At 34.9% G+C, this 18,347-nt stretch overlaps 1 protein-coding gene across 5 annotated transcripts in view; it reads right to left on the bottom strand.

Moving 5' to 3' along the window:
- The window catches only part of RALGAPA1 (Ral GTPase activating protein catalytic subunit alpha 1), a 230,371-nt gene that overhangs the window by 49,164 nt on the left and 162,860 nt on the right, over positions 1–18,347 (bottom strand). For all 5 annotated transcript variants that reach the window (XM_047797747.1, XM_047797742.1, XM_047797745.1 and 2 more), the window contains 2 exons: positions 16,002–16,073; positions 5,708–5,831 (listed from right to left, as the gene is read on the bottom strand). In XM_047797747.1, the coding sequence (XP_047653703.1) occupies positions 5,708–5,831; positions 16,002–16,073 (196 nt within the window). The remainder of the gene's footprint in view (positions 1–5,707; positions 5,832–16,001; positions 16,074–18,347) is intronic.

The raw sequence follows: 18,347 nt of genomic DNA, 5'->3' as shown, positions 1-18,347 counted from the left end.
AAATATGCCTGATTTCATGCTTTTAAATTTGCTGAAGTTTGTTTCGTGTCCAATATATGGTCCATCTTGGAAGGTGTTCCATGGGCACCTGAAAATAATATGTATTATGATATTGTTGAGTGAAGTATTCTATGAATGTTAATTTGATCCTGTTGGTTCATGGTGGTATTGAGCCCTTCTATATACTTGCTGCGTTTCTGTCTACTTCTCTCAGTTGTTGAGAAGTGAAGTCTTCACCTGTAATTTATCTATTTCTTCTTTCAGTTCTATCAGTTTTGCTTCACATATTTTGCAGCTCTGTTGTTTGATGCATGCACATTTAGGACTGTTATGTTTTCTTTGTGGACTGATCCTTTTATCATTGTCATATAATGTCTCCCCCCTCTGGTAATTTTCTTTGCTCTGAAGCCTACCTTATCTAATATTAATTCAGCCACTCTGGCTTGCCTTTGATTAATGTTTACACAATATAATTTTTTTCTATCCATTTACTTTCTACCAGTCTATACTGTTATATTTGAAGTGAGTTTCTTTTACAAAGCATATAGGTGAGTCATGTTTTTAGACCCACTCTGTCAATTTCTAATTGGTATATTAAGATCATTTATATTTCCCTGTAATGACATGTTAGAGCTTATGCTCACTGTTTTGTTTTTTTGTTTACTGTTTATGTTTTATTTTTCCTGCCTCCAATGGGTTACTTGAACATTTTCTAGAATTCCATTTTTACTTATCATTTTTCTGAGTATCTTTTGTTGAATACTTTTTAGTGGTTGTTCTTGGTGTTTTAATACTTGTACATACTTTATCACAGTCAACTGATCTGCCTTTTTACCAGCGTGAGTGAAATAAAGAAGCCCTACCTCACTTTATGTCCTTTTACCCTTCCCTTATTACAATTATTATTATAATTATTGTAATATAATTATCATGAATGTTTTCATGTCATTACATTTAGAAACATATCGGATAGTGATTTTTGCACCAAACATCAAACATAATAAAGAAATCTCAAGAGGAGAAGTAAACTTAGTTTATTTACCCATGTTTTTTCATGCCATGCTCTCTCTTCCTGATGTCCCATAGATCCTTCTATCATTTCCTTTCAGTTAACAGAACTTCTACAGTGGTTCTTTTAGGGTAGGTCTACTGACAACAAATGTTCGAAGTTTTCCTTCATCTGAGAATGTTTTGCTTCATTCTTTTGCTACCTATAGGATTCTAGGCTGACAATTTTTCTTTCAGCACTTGAAAAATATTATGTCACCTCCTCTGACCACCACAGTTTCTGGTGGGAAATTCACTATCATTCAAATTGTACCCAAATAGATAGGTACAATTTTTCTCTGGAGACTTTTGAGATTTTTTTTTTTGCCTTTAGTTCTCAGAAGTTTAATTATGATGTGTCTTAGTATGGATTTCTTTCCATATATCCCATTTGGTTTCCACCGAGGTTCCTAAAACTCTAACTTTATTATATTTATTTCTCTTGCCAAATTTGGGGAGTTTCCAACATTATTTCTCCAAGTAGTTTTCAGACCCAGCCTCTTTCTCCTCTCCCTCTGGGACTCACATAACAGGAATGTTAGATCTTCTCTATAGCCCCACAGGTCTGTTTCCTGCTTTGTTTACTATCTTTATTTTCTCTCTGTTGTTCAGATTAATTTTTACTGTTTTATGTCCCAATTTACTGATTCCTTCTTCTATACTCTCATCTCTACCTGACTCTGTTGCTGGGCCCATCTACTGAGTTTTTTTCAGTTATTGTATCAGTTCTAAAATTTCCATTTAGTTCTTCTTTGTATCTTCTGTTTCTTTGCTGAGACTCTGCATTGTTTTAACTGTGTTCCTAATTGCTTGCTGAATAGTCACTTAAAAAATCTTTATCATCTTTGTGTTGGCATCTGTTCTTTTTTCATTCAGTTTGAGACGTTCTTGTTCTTGGTGTAACTTTTGGCTGAAGCCTGGACATTATCATATTACATTATGAGGCCAAGAATCTTATTTAAAACTTCTGTTTTAGTTGGCTGTTTTGTGACACAGCTCCATCAGAGAAGCAGGGGTTTTCTACGTTATGATGGCCAAATGGAGGTAGGAGTACTGACTTCCTATGTGATATCCAATGACAGAATACTGGAGGTGGTCTCAGGAGCACTGAGTGATGGTAAAAGGCTAATTCTCCACCAGACCTCCTCTAATCTTTTCCAGGGAAGGGGGCACACTTCATTACACATAGGTATAGCTGAAATTCCAGGTTCCTCATGTAGTCCCCTGCTGACACAGTGGTGTGGGGAATGGAGAGGGGACTTGTTACCAGTTGGCGGAGATGAAAGTCCCAGCTCTCTATCTGGCCTTCTCTGATACCATCTAATACTACTCCAACATCACTCCAGGGTGATATTGAGGTACCTCATTATACTCTTCTAAGGGTAGAAGTCTAGTCTCCCTAATCCAGTTTTGTTGTCACAGGTGAGGATGAAGGCCACTGTATTTGCTCTGGTGTTTGGCTGCAGTAGAGAAGGTACTGTTTAAATGTTTTCTGTCTTTCTAGGTTGTTCCTTTCCTGATTCTTTGGTTAGAAAGAGTGGGCTTTTTTTTTTTTTCTCTTCAGCTTGCACTTGTTGATATTTCTAGTTGCTGGCTTCTTCAGCTCCAAGTCTGAGATACACGAGGCAAAAAGAAAAGGCCGAGAACTCACTATCATGTCATTCCTTGGTCCTAAAGTCCTAATGGTCTTCTTTTCACCACCTTGCCTATGTAATATCCAGGGTTTTTGTTGCACGTTAAGTGTGAAGAATAGGGAGAGCATATGTACTTGATAGTTCCAGAAGTGAAAGCTCCCACTGCATAACTTAATGAACTTTAGTATATTCACAGATAAGTACAATCATCACCACAGTCAATTTTAGAACATTTTCATCACTTCAAAAAGAAATTCTACACCCTTTAACTGTTACCATGATCTTCCCTCATCTCCACAACCAGACTAAGCAACAACTAATGTGCCTTCCATATATACACATACATACACATATATATATACACACACACACACCCCTACATATACCCATACACACTGTGGATATTTCAGGTAAATTGAACATAATACATGGTCTTTGTGCCTGGCTTCTTTCATTTAGCATGTTTCCAAGGTACTTCCACACTATAGCACATGTCAGTACTTCATTCCTCTTTATGGCTAAATGCCATTATATGGGTAGACCATATTATGTTTATCCATGTGAATATTACAAACATTCACATCCAAGTTTTTGTGCTGACATACATTTTAATTTCCCTTGGGTATATAACTAAGAGTGGAATTTCATGTGGTAATTCAATGTTTTATTTCTTGATGAGCTGCCAGATTTGTTTACCATAGCAGCTGCACAGTTTCACATTCCTACTAACAGTATATGAGGGTTCAGATTACTCTGAGTCTTAGCCTACAGTTGCTATTATCTGACTTTTTAATTCTAGCCATTCGAATGGGTGTGAAGTGGTATCTCACTGTCATTTTGATTTGCATTTTTCTGATTGATAATGATGTTGAACATTTTTTCATGTTCTTGTTATTTGTATATATTTTTTGAAAAACATTTATTCAGGTCCTTAGGCCAGTATTAATTGGGTTGCCTTCTAATTACTGAATTGGGTGGCATATATATATATATATATATATGCCATATATAGCTCAACAAAGCTAGGGGGAAAAAAGAATCTACTGCAAAACTTAAGTTCATGAATATTAACTCCTATACTGTTTTCTAAGAATGCTCTTACATTTAGGTGTTTAATACATTTTGAGTTGATTTTTGTATAGAGTGTGAGGTAAAGATTCCATACAGCTCTCCATTTACTGCAGCACCATTTGCTGAAAAGACTTTCTCAACTGGATAGTCTTAGAAACCTTGTTGAAAATCAGTGCACACTGATGTGTGGGTTTATCTCTAAAATCCCAATTCTATTTCACTGTCTAGCTTTTGGAGTTCCTGTCATGGCACAGTGGAAATGAATCTGACTAGGAACCACAAGGTGGCGGGTCAATCCCTGGCCTTGCTCAGTGGGTTAAGGATCATGAGCTGTGATGTAGATTGCAGATGCGGCCTGGATCCTGCATTGCCCTGGCTGTGGTGTAGGTCGGCAGCTGTAGCTCCCATTAGATCCCTAGCCTGGGAACCTCTATATGCCACGGGTCCTGCCCTAAAAAAAAAAAGTCTATCCTTAGTGCAGGAGACATGCTGTTTGATTACAGTTGCTTTGTACTAAGTTTTGAAATCAGGAAGTATGAATAGTCCTTAATTGTTCTTTTCCAAATATCCTTTGCTTTGACTAAAACTTTTATTAAAACTCCTCTAGTTTGTTTGTTTAATAGGAAATCTAGTTATAATGTTCCTTTATACTTTCCAAAGCACTTTCACATACATAATCTCAAATGAACTCCATATTATATCTGTTGAGTAAAAAAATAAGCAACCTTTGACAAATAAGCAAACAGGTAGAGAGAGCTCAAGTAACTTAGTGAAACAGCAGGTTAGATAAGTCATACGCATGCTTGTGTGCGTGCACACACACACACACTCATATATATTGAATGCTAAAAGTTTCTGACTGGACATGGTACAAGGACTGGGATTTGAAAGGAAAAACCAGTAAGATGAAAGAGCCTGCCTCTGGGAGCTTACAGTCTAATGCATTGGCATTCAACAAATTTGCTCAAGTACCCTCTACAAGAATATTGAGAAACTATATATTAAATTAACAACTATAAAGAAAATTTTCATCATTGTGTTTAAGTTGTTACAAAAGATACAATTCCTGATACACTGTATATTATATCTATGTACTTTAAATATATTTTCACCAAATCATTAGAGCACAGGTTTGGCTAATACAATATATATATCTAATACTATATATATATATATATATATTTAAAAATGTTTGCTATTAATGCTAAGTCATTCCACCACATCAAATTCATTTTCTGTTAGAACATATCTTCATTTTTCAACTGAAATAAACATACCAGTACAAATCTCTATAGCAAAAACCTCACTTCTGAGTTATAATTCTTAGACAGATTTGGTTCAGGAACCTTGATATCATTTGGTTGCTGGGATGACATAAAAGTACAGCACCTTTCAATTTTTTCTGCTTATCTATCAGAGACTCTCAGAAACATGCCCTCTTGAATGAACTGTCTCTTTTTTTGGTGCCAAATTTTGTAGAGCAATGTAGACTGAGTGAGTACTATGATTTTCTTTTACAAAGATGAAGAACAGAAAAGGAGAGGCGAGAGACTTTGGAAGGGTTCTGAGGCATCAATTTTAGTAAAACTGAGGATCTGGAAACTTATCTCCTCAAAACTAACCATGCTGACATGTCCCCCCAGAATCCTTGCATTAGCTGTAGGAATATTCATCTTTGTTTGGAGACCACTAGTCAAGTTGTCATTGCTGTGAGGAAAATCCAGATCATCTAGGCCTATGAGATTAGTGCACTCTGACAATACTGTAGGAACGTTTTTGACTGTTTTATCCTAAGTCCCAATTGCTGCTGTCTTTGCAGATGAGATATAAGGCAGGAACAACAAACCCACTGTTAAGGACTAAAATAATGCTTACAAAATTATCGAAAAATAAAAAGAAAACCATTGCCTCCAAATAGAAATAAAATGATATTTGGTATAATGTAAAAACAATACCTCCCAACCAAGACCAGCTACAAAGTCTTCATATGCTTGACTTCCTCCTGTATTGGTGAGAATGGAATGTTTGTCTTCTTGTCCTTCAGCAACATAAAATACTGCAATCTTGTGTGTCTCTCGGCTATAAAACAAAAGATTTCACCATTCTTTAATCATTAAGTTGTCTATTTATCCAATAACTAACTTCTAAATATGTGGCAATAAAAAGATGAAAATGAATCAAACCTTATAATCTACAGAGACATAAGTAATTATAAGTAAAAAATTATAAAAGTTATAATTGCCATTGGAACAGAAGAAAGCCATGATTATTTCTGAGAAACAGAGAGAAATTTAAAGGAGAAGGTAATATTAAGCTGGGTGAAGGTAAGTGAGATTTGACAGATGAAGAGAAACTATCAGGAAAGACACATAGGTGTGAATGCTGCCTGTTGTGCAATGTGGCTGAATCCCAGAGTTAAAGGGACTGTGTTTTGGAAATAAAACTAAGTAGAAGTAAAGAAATGAGTGAGAATTGATTCATTTCTTCAAATTACTTATAAAAAATGTTTACATAAATATTGTAAAACTGTATGGAGTAACTGACAAGCTACTAGACATTTTTATTTTACTTCTCCCTAAAATTAAAAATGTTCATAAAAGCAAATTTCTTGAATGAAATTTGGCTTTCCAAGGTAACTAGAAAATACACTAATGACTCAAGGAAACAACCACTACCAATAACCTTTCAATTCAAAGACACCAAGTGGAAAGGAAAAAGATGCTGTGCAAATAGTAAACAAAAGGTCTGGAGTAGCTATACTAATATTAGACTTAAAAACAAAATGTTTAAAAGATAAAGATACATTTCATAATGCTAAGAGATGGTTCTAGGGAGTTTACTTGTGGTGAAGTGGGTTAAGAATCTGGCACTGTCACTGCAGCAGCTTAGGTCACTGCTGTGGCATAGGTTCAATTCCTGGCCCAGAAACTTTCATATGCTGTGGATGCAGTAAAAAAAAACCCTCAGCTAAAGTTCCCGTTGTGGCTCAGTGGAAAAGAATCTGATTAACATCCATGAGGAAGTAGGTTTGATCCCTAGCCTTGCTCAGTGGGTTAAGGATCCAGCATTGCTGTGAACTGTGGTGTAGGTCGCAGATGCATCTCAGATCTGGCATTGCCGTGGCTGTGGTGTAGGCTGGCGGCTACAGCTCTGATTTGACCCCTAGCCTGGGAACCTCCATATGCCACAGGTGCGATCCTAAAAAGAACAACAACAACAACAACAACAACAACAAATCCAAAAAAACCCCTACTAACCACACAAATAAAAAAAGATCCTTCTAACAGGAAGATATAAAAACATATACACATCCAGCAAGAGAACTTCAAAACACATGAAGAAAAAACTGACAGAACTGAAAGCAGAAATAGACATTTCTAGAATCACAGCTGGAGACATCAATACTTTGCTTTCAGTAAAGGACAGAACAACTGAGAGAATATCAACAAGAAAAGACTAATAATAAACATACTATTGAACACTCCACCTAATAGTAGCAGAAAACACATTCTCCTCAGGCATATATGGAGTATCTTTCAGGACAGACCATATAGTAGGCCACAGAACAAGCCATAATAAATGTGAAATAACTGAAATCATGTAAAGTATATTTTCTAAACACAATGGAATAAAATTAGAAATCAACAGAAGAAAATTTATAAATATGTAGAAATGAAACAGTGTACTCCTAAATAACCAATGGGAGGAAGAATAAATCTCAAGGGGAATTAGAATACACTTAAAGATGAATGAAAATATAGCAAAACTGACAACATGCAGGTAAAGCAGTACTCACTGGTACATTTATGAGTATAAATGGCTATATTAAAAGAAAATATCTCAAATAAAAAAATCTTCCCACCTTAAGAAACTAGAAAAAGAAGAGCAACTAAACTCAAAACAAGCAGAAGGAGGAAAATAATAAAGACGAGAGTAGAAATAAATGAAATTGAAAAATAAGAAAAAATAAAAATTGGTTCTTTATGATGCTAAAAGGAGTTGCTAATGTGGTGCAATGGATTGGTGGTACCTCTGCAGTGCCAGGACATAGGTTCAATTCCTGGCCTGGCAAAGTGGCTTAAAGGATCAAGTGTTGCCGCAGCTGTGGTGTAGGTCGCAACTGCAACTCAGATCTGATCCCTGGCCTGGGAACTCCATATGCCATGGGGCAGCCAAAAAAGAAAAAAACAAAACAATGTTTGGAGTTCTCACTGGGGTGTAGTGGGTTAAGAATCCAACTGTAGAGGCTTGGGTTGCTGCTGAGACACAGGTTTGATCCCCGGACTGGCCCAAAGACTTAAGGATCTGGCACTGCCAGAGCTATAGCTAGGATTCAATCTGTGGCCTGGGAATTTCCATATGCTGCAGGTGTGGCCATTAAAAAAAAAAAGAGAGAGAATGTTTTCCTATTTCCCACCTAGTATGTGGTGCCCTAAACCCCATATTTACTCATAAATTTATTTACTCATAAATTATACATCTACTAAATATAAATGTTCTGCTACAAAAATACAGCAATTAATACACTGTAGTACTACCACAGGAGAGACACATAGATCTATATGGAAAAGAAACTTGGGTTCTGACATAAACTTTTATATTTATCATTAATTGCTTTTTGCAACAGTACCAAAATAAAGGGGAAAGTAGTCTTTTCCACAAATGGTGTTAGGGCAGCTGTAGATCTCCAGTGCAAGAGAATGAAGTTGGATTCTCACCTCATACCATATATATAAAAATTAAATCAAAAAGCAATATAGATCTAAACATAAGGTTTAAACTATAAAAATCTTGTTAAAATGTTTACAAAATTATAAAATATCCATTAAAAAAACTACATGAATGTTCACAGCAGCACTGTTCCGAACAGTCGAAAAGTGAAACCCCAATGTCCGTCAAATGAAGAATGAATAAACAAAACATATGATCAAATCATGGAATATTATTCAGGAATAAAAAGAAATGAAGTGCTGATACAAGCTGCTACATGGATGAATTCTGAAAACACTGTGTTAAGAAGCTTGCCACAAAAGACCACATATTGTTTGTTGACTGGTAATGGGTATGAGGTTTCTTTTTGAAGGAAATATTCTAAAATTAAATTGCTGTGATAGCTGTCTATGAATATACTAAAAAGACATACCCTTTAAATGAATGAATTTTATGTGAATAAATCTCAATAAAGCTGTGAGAATTTAACTTGGAAGTATGATCTAGTATGCATAAATTCTGATCATGGCAGAAAGGGGACTTTCTCAGTGTTCTCGATTTCCTAGAGAAAGGGCTATCAACTAGAACTCACAGACCAAGATTTATTAAAAAAAGAGAAATAAATATGCCATATACGAAAAATAAGAAAACAAATCTTTAAAATGCAAAAATAAAAGAGAAATCACCTTTATATTATCTATGTCCTTTTTTAAATTTGTAAAAGTAAACGTTAGCTGCTCTTTTATGTAAAATTTTAATTTTTCACCATTTCTTATTTTTCTAGTTATCAACTATTTCTGTTAAAATGTTTGGTATATTCATTGCCATTAGATTAATACATACCACAGTAGAGAATGAGGTAAAAAGATTAGGAAAAAATGAATTTAATGAACTTGCAGCCACAAATATTCTATAAGGATATGCCTAGTAATGGCAAAATATTAAGAGCTTACTACTGGTAAATTCAAAGTGAAATATTCTGTTATAAGCACTTCTGATTCCCTGTATACACTCTGCAACAAAAATAATAATACAAATCATTTGGAGATTTGAAATTTAAAAATCTGATGGTTCAACCACGAGGAATATGAATTTGTTAACCTAGTCAAAGAAATCAAAGGTTCTATAGTCTGGAGAGATAAGATTATAAAGAAAGTAACTTTTTATTTTTTCCTCCCTAGTCCTACAGATAGGTATAATCAGATTTGCTTCAGTTTCTTGGCTTAAGAAGAAGCCCAAAAGTTGCCTTATTGTCACATAATTAGGATGAATTTTTATTTGAACACATTGTGTTAGAAAAAATAAACTTGTTTACATTATTTAATTCTTTTAAAAAAGCAAAGTAAATGTCATGGGTTCATCTGGTGTAATGTATAAAAAAAAAAATCTATGCCGTCTCAAGGAAGAGGTCCTCCATATATTCAAGGTGTACAAGAGAATGGAAGTAGTTTAGCAGGAGTCAAGAAGTAGGAAAAAATAAGATAGTGTAAAGAAACCAAAAATCGCCCAGATAACTAGTATGGCCAGATTCAAGACTAAAGAGTCTGGTAGGCACTGGGAAGTCACTAAGGAATAAAATAAAAATTTTACTTTAGAAAAATTACTCTAGTGGTGAAGACTGTCTAGATGGTGAAGAATTAGAATGAGTCTATAGACTACTTAGTTGATTTTAACTCTCAGAAAGAAATAGTAAGGACATGAATCAAGAGAATGGGAGCAGGAAAAGCAAAGAAGAGATAGAGATGAACGATAATAAGAAAAAGAACTGACATAATGATTATGACACTAAGGGCAAAGGAAAGGAAATGGCCAAGTTTGGGTGATACTAAAACGGTACTTCTAACTATAACTGGGAAAATTAGGAAGAGGATCTGATTTGTGAAAGAAATGATTACTTGGAAATGGTAGTGGAATGTATGTAAAATTTTGCAATAAGCAGCCATAAAATCATGACTGAGAAATGAGAGATATGAGTACATGAAGAGAAAAGAATGGGTTTGAGAAGATGTGAGAGATATCCCAATTATAGGGATGACTATGCTGGGAAAGTAAAGGCAGAAAATGAACCAGTGAAAACAAAACTTGAAATAACTAATTTAGCAGGAGCCAAGAAGTTGAAAAGCATGAGGTAATAAATAGAAACCATGAATAGCCAACACTGGCTGGTATGGCTTAAGCTCTAGACTAAAGAGTCTGGTGAGATATTGGGAGGTCACTAAGGATTAAAATAAAAATTTTCCTTTAGAAAATTTTCCCTTAGAATAAGGGAATTTTAACATGATTATAGAAGCCAAGGGAGAAGAACATTTTAAAAGAGAATAAACAACAGTATTAAAATTTTTAGGGGGACATAATACTCAAGGGGTATATAGGGCAGAAACTATTCTATATTATAATGGTAAATACATGTCATTATACATTTGTCAAAACTTATACAATGTACAACACCAAGGGTGAATTCTAATATAAACTATGGACTTCAGTTAATAATGCTACATCAATATTGGCTCACCAATTTTAAGAAACATACCACACTGACATGAGATACAAATAATAGGGGTAACTGTGTAGGGGGGAAGAGGTTATGTAGGAATGCTCTGTACTTTGCAATCAATTATTTGGTAAGTCTAAAACTGCTGTAAATTTTTACAGTGCCTATTAAATTAAATTAGATAAGTCAAAGATGTTGGAAAGGATGGAGAAAACTTTAGACTTGATGGTCAGGATACTAACCTTCAAAAGGATAGTTTCAGTAGAGCAGTAGAGGTCTGAGAACACATGGTGAGCAAGACAGCAAAAGAGGTATGATTCATGCCCTCAAGGACTTGATCATCTGGTACCAAAGATAAATTATTATGGGGAAAAGTTAGGATATGAGGACTCATAGACTACTTAGAGTTTTTATTTTATAATTGTCTCGGAAAAAATAAGAATATCTAAGAAATAATAATAGTAATACAGTGTGATAAATACTGACAGGGAAGTGTTACAGGGGTCTGTAAGAATATATAGAAGGATATCCAAATAAACATAGGGTAGAAGGGACTGAGGAGGAGGGTAAAGGGTTAGCAGTAGTTTTGGGAAAGGCTTTTCAGAAAAAATGATGTTTAAGGTGAGACTAAAAAGGACAGGAGCTTTACTCAGAAAAAATTTAGAGCATAAGACTAAGACTATTTTATTACTAAATAGTAAAGAATAAAACTAAGATAAATAACATCCAATTCTAGAAGGAAAAGAACAATACAAAACTTATAAACAAGAAATAAAATAAGTGAGTTATAAAACAGAACATAACAGAATATGATAAATAAGAAACTGTTTATTTGAAAAGATTATTTGCATCAAGAAAAAAAAAAAAGCCCACTGTGATGGTGTAAATCTAGTTTAAAAGTTGAAAATGTTTTAAAAGTAACCATAATCACGATAATTTGTTATTTAATATATAATACAAAAAAGATGTAAATTGCAACACCAATAATCTAAAATGTGAGGGAAGAAGTAAAAGTATAAAGGTTCCCTATGCTATCAAAGTTAAACCGTTATCAGCTTAAGTGAAATTATCTCTCTTTGCAGATGACATGATCTTATACACAGAAAATCCAAAAGACTTCACACACACACAAAAGGTACAACTAATAAATTCAGTAAAGTTGCAAGTGACAAAACCAGCACACAAAATGTATTTTTCCATACATAATAATAAATTGTCTGAAGAAATAAAACAATCCCATTTATTATAGCATCAAAAAAAACTTAGGAAAAATTTAACCAAGGCAGTGAAAAATCCTTACAATGAAAACTATCACTGATGAAAGACAGAGAAGAGGAAACAAATAAAAAGATAACCTATGTTCATGGGTTGGAAGAATTAATACTGTTAAAATGTTCATAATATCCAAAAGATTCATTGCAATCCCTATCAAGAGTCCAATGGCATTATTTACAGAAAGAGAAAAAACTATCCTAAAATTTGGAACCACAAAACAGCCCATTAGCCAAAGCAATCTTGAGAAAGAAAAACACAGCTAAAGGCATCACTTCCTAACTTCAAACTATATTACAAAACTATAATAATCAATGCAATATGGCCATGGCATTAAAATGGACACACAGATCAATGGAACAGAATGGAGAGCCCAGAAGTAAACTATGTACGTACGTCAACTAATACTTACAAGGGAGCCAAGAATTGATAATGAAGAAAATAATCTCTTCAATAAGTAGTACTGGGAAAAATGGACATGCAAAAGAATCAAAACTTGACCCTTACACTACTCACAAAAATTAACTTGAAATGGATTAAAGACTCAATTTAAATCTAAGGGCTGAAACCATAGAACTCCTAGAAGAAAAATAAAGGGTAAGCTCCTGGATATTAGTCTTGTCAATGATTTTACGGATATAACACACATAGCACAGGCAAGAAAAGCAAAACAAAACCAAGTGGGATTACATAAAACTAAAGAGCTTCTGCACAGCAAAAGAAAGAATAAACAAAATGAAAAGGTAGCCTACAGAATGGAAGAAAATATTTTCAAACTACATATCTGATAAGAGGTTAGTATCCAAAATATACAAGAAAATCATACAACTCAATTGCAATAAACACATAATCTAGGGGAGTTCCCATTGTGACTCAGTGGTTAACAAACCCAACCAGTATCCAAGAGGACATGGGTTTGGTCCCTGGCCTTGCTCAGTGGGTTAAGGATCTGGTGTTGCCATGAGCTATGATGTTGGTCACAGACGTGGCTTGGATCTCACGTTGCTGTGGCTGTGATGCAGGCCAGCAGCTATTGCTCCGATTGGGGCAGCTACTGCTCCAATTGGACCCCTAGCCTGGGAACCTCCATATGCTGGTGGGTGTGGCCCTAAGAAGACAAAAACACAAAACAAAACGCATAATCCAATGAGCAATGGACATGAACAAACATTTCCCAAAAAAGATATTCAAATGACCAAAAGGTACATGAAAAAGCGCTCAACACATCACTAATCATCAGAGAAATGAAAATCAAAACCACAAAGAAATACCACCTCACACCTGTTAGGAAGACTATTGCCAAAAAGACAAGTGATAACAAGTATTGGAGAGGAAAAGAGAACCTTCATGCACTGGTGGTGGAAAGGTAAAGTGGTGTAGTCTCTGCAAAAAGGTATGGAGGCTACTCAAAAAAACTAAAAATAGAACCACTATATATGATCCAGCAATTTCATTTCTGCAAATATAACCAAAGGAAAAGATATCTGCAACCCTGTGTTCACAGCAGCATCATTTACAATAGCCAAGGTATGGAAACAACGTAAGTGTCCACTGACAGATGAATGGATTAGGAAAATATGGTATTTACAGTGGGATTTAGTCATGAAAAAGAAGGAAACCTTGGCGTTTGTGACAACATGGATAAACCCTGAGGGCATTATACTAAGAGAAATGTTAGAGAAAGATAAATACTGCATGTTCTCACTTATATGTGAAATCTAAAAAAAAATCTGTATTCACAGAAACTGAGAACAGACTGGTCAGCAGAAAGTGGGTGAAGTGGGGAAAAGGATACAAATTTCCAGCTACAGATGAGTAAGTTCTGGGGATGTAATGTACACCATGGTCACTACAGTTAACCATACTGTACTGCATATTTGAAAGTTGCTGAGAGTGGATTTTTAAAGTTTTTAGCCACAAAAAGAAATTGTAACCAAGTGAGGTGATGATGTACTAACTAACACTATTGCGGTAATCATTTGGAAATGTACACAAATCATTATGTTTAAACCTTAAACCTTCAAGAAGTTATATGTCAATTACATCTCAATACAGGTGGGATAAAAAAAATCCGAAGTGATGATATGGGAATACATAAATTAATTTTGTAAAAAGCCCTACAAGATTGAAAAAAAGGAATAGAATAGACAATTATGTATGAATCTCTATTAAGTATTTTGAAATCTCCATGACATTGACTTTTGCTAAAAAAAGAAAAAACAAGGGTGTTCCCATTGTGGCTCCATGGAAACAAATCTGACTAGCATCCATGAAGATGCAGGTTCAATCCCTGGCCTCACTCAGCAGGTTAAAGATCCGGCATTGCCTTGAGCTGGGGTGTACGTCACAGACGAGGCTTGGATCTGGAGTGGCTGTGGCTGTGGCGTAGGCCAGCAGCTGTAGCTCTGATTCGACCCCTAGCCTGGGACCCTCCATATGCTGCAGGTGCAGCCCTGAAAAGACAGAAAAAGAAAAGAGAAGAGAAGAGAAGAAAAACAAAACCAAAAACATCCAAAACACTGAAATTGACCTAAGAGGTAAGAAAATCCGAAAAGACTAAAAACAATGAAACAAAATAAAAGAATTAATTTTTCTAATTTCTCCAAATTTTCAAAGAATAGATAATATTCTTTTTATTTAGTTGGCTATAATGTTAATTCTAAAAACTTAAGAAGAGACAAAAAAGTAACTATAAAATATTCCAAGAGATGGACCAGCCCCAGCTAAAAATGAAATTCTAGTAAGTATAACTCACAGGAAGTCAAAAGACCCAGTAGGGTTTATCTCCAAAATGTAAGAATTATTTACTATTAGCAATCTAATTAATAAACATCAGTTAGTTAAGAAAGCAGAATCTGAATATTAAGAAATATATAAAAACCTGAGCAGATGCTGAAGAAAACTGTGATAACACTTAACATCCTTTCATTACAAAAACTCCTAAAAAGTAGGCTACTTTCTCAGCATGATAAAAATGATCTATTTCAAACTAACAACCGATATTTTATTTAAGGATGAAACAGAAGAGTTATTTCCATCAAAACCAGAAATGACAAGGATGACCACTCTTATAATTATTTAACACTGTAGTGCAATTCTGGTCAGTGCAATAAAACATGCTACAAGCAAAAACAGACACAACTTTTCAAAAGGAGATTATTTGCAGCAAATGATTACATACCTAAACAACTATAAAATGAGACACCTATAAAATGTTTAAAACCAATTAAAGTTTCCCAGGAAATCTCATCCAGATACATCATAAACCTAGAGACTATTAAAGAATGATATAACAAGGTTTTACACACCAAAACTCACATATAAATGGGTATATATCCAGGGGCTTTAAAAGAAATCAGATTTACAGCAATATAATAAACTATATCCATCTTCTTTGTTCCATTAATGTTTTTGTAGGTACTACCTTGTAGTCACCAGTCATTTCACTTGGGGCCTCCTTGACTAATCAAAAAGGGTATACTTATTAATGTCTACGTATGGGAAAACTAAAGGACATTTTACAGGTTTGATCAGATTTCTTCAATGCAAATGATTCTGAAATTTATAAAAAAAGATATAAACAATCCAAAGATACCAAACATTTAAATGTAGCCCTACATTCTTATCAAAATGCTTATTATTTCTAAGGTATATATAAATGAAATACAGTTTCTGCTCAGATAAGTTATAATTCAACAGCAATATTATTCGCATGAGAACAGACAAATAGCTGACAGTTGCCAGATATAAACTTGAAAATTTCCCAAACAACTTACCACTGTCTTGAGTCCAAGTTCCTAAGTTCTCTAAGCAGTTTTTCATTTTTCTTCAGGAGATGAAAGCTCCTCCTAAATAGAGAGATTTATAAACATTTTCATCACCTTTGCAGTGAATGACATGACAGTCCCGGAAATACTCTACTCATGCAACTCTTACACTTTTCTTGCCTTTTCATGCTTCTAACACAAAGGAGAACAGACCCTAAAAAAAATGTCAAGAATGTATGTCATTATTTCTACCCAGGCCCTCACATATTTTTGCTAGTGGATCTTTATCTACTGGCCACTTTAATTTTTCCCTACCAGATGCTGTGAGTTTCCCAAAATCATATCCAGAAAAATGGATAAAAATACTTGTAGGTTCCTTCTGAAGACTTTCATTAAAACATGTGCGAGGAATTCCCGTCATGATTCAGAGGTTAGTGAACATCCATGAAGACGCAGGTTCAATCCCCAGCCTCACTCAGTGGGTTGAGGATCCGGGCTGCCTTAAGCTGTGGTGTAGGTCAGATGTGGCTGGGATACTGCATTGCTGTGGCTCTGGAATAGGCCAGCAGCTAAAGCTTCAACTGGACACCTAGCCTGAGAATCTCCAAATGCCACGGGTAAGGCCCTAAAAAGACAAAAAGACCAAAAAAAAAAAAAGGTGAGAAAATTCTTCCTTGTGAGAAATAAAATATTCATAAAAATCTAAATCATTACCAAGTAAGGATGTGTCATCCAGATAGAAATTGCTTCTTCCTTGTTTTACATTAAGTGTATTTACACTACAAAACAGTGTATAAACTTTATCAAATTCATTATACAAGAGGTGAATATAAATATGTACGATTATATTCATGAAATCAGTGCTTGCCGTGGTACAATACAGCTTCCCATCTTTAGTTTTTCTCAAGAGACTGTATATATGGGCCATTCTATAGCAAAAGAGAGTAGAATGAATTTATATGAGTGGCAAATACCTGTATTTGGACATACCATAATGCAAACTGTGTTCCTGATATAATATAGCTTTCCCATAAGGCAGAGGATATTCCCTTCTAATAAGAAGGGTTTAAAATCAAATTAGATTATAAAACACTAGGTAAGCAAGTAGAATTCCATTTCAATGCTTCACTGAGCTCCCATCCTACTACAAATTGAATAAAAACAATACACTAAATAATGCTTATTCTACTTGCCTACAGCTTTTAGTATCATAGAAATTTAAAAAATATATAATAATGCTTTATACTACTGTACAATTTTAATATTTTTTTATATTATGTAAGCTAACTCTCACCATTATGTGAGGCTGGACTTATTTCCTCAATTTGCTAACTGTAGCCCAAGGCTCAAAATTCAAGTGACTCTAACCTGTATCTTCTCAGTTAAGTCTTGTGCCCTTTCATTTAACTTCTCCTTAACTTACTTCAAAACTTTGTGTGTGTACTGCAAGCTTTTAATGAGGTTTTACAATATGCATAAAAGAAAACAAAATTTAAAAAAACGAAATCATGGGAGTTCCCATTGTGGCACAGCGGTAATGAACTTTACTAGTATGCATGAGCACATGGGTTCAATCCCTGGCCCCACTCAGCAGGTTGAGGATCCAGAGTTGCTGTGAGCTGTGGTGTAGGTCATAGACATGGCTTGGATCTGTTGTTGCTGTGGCTGTGATGTAGGCCAGCAGCTGCAGCTCTGATTCCACCCCTAGCCTGGTAACATCCATATGCTGCACATGGAGCCCTAAAAATAAATAAATAAATTAATTAATTAATTAAATTTAAAAAATGAAATCCAGATTCTTCTCTTGATTTGATGCTAAATCCTGGGTTAATTTCTTTGATACAAATAAGAAATAATCATACTACTGTTTGTCTGAAAAAAAAAAAAAGTTAGGCTTAAAAATAATAAGAAATATACATGTGGACTACGTCCCCTGTTCCTAACTCACAGGTCCTAAAACCTTTCTAAATTCCTAAGTGCTGGAGGTGACAGGACCTCCTAAAAACTTCAGAATTTCCTAGGTAAAAGGAACTTCTTTTGTTCTAATAAGGTGACTCCTGGTGGCTCCTGGATAACTCCAGGATGGGGCCTCATCCCCAGAAAAGAGCAAATCATGATTAGAAGCTTGAAACTTTCAGCCCAACCTCCAGGGAGGGAGAGAGGCTGAAGATTGAGCCAATACTCAATCATGCCTATGTGATAAAACCTCCATAAAAATCCCTAAATCATGGGATTCAGAGAGCTTCCAGGTTAGTAAACACATTCAATGTGCTGGGAGGGTGGCATATACCAGCTCCACAGGGACAGAAGTTCCCATAACTTGGAATCCTTCCAGACTTTATGCTATATACCTCT

Source organism: Phacochoerus africanus, chromosome 9, assembly GCF_016906955.1.
Source record: "Phacochoerus africanus isolate WHEZ1 chromosome 9, ROS_Pafr_v1, whole genome shotgun sequence".
Lineage (NCBI taxonomy): Eukaryota > Metazoa > Chordata > Mammalia > Artiodactyla > Suidae > Phacochoerus > Phacochoerus africanus.
Note: the sequence above shows the minus strand (reverse complement) of the source record. Positions and strands in the feature narration are given on the sequence as shown.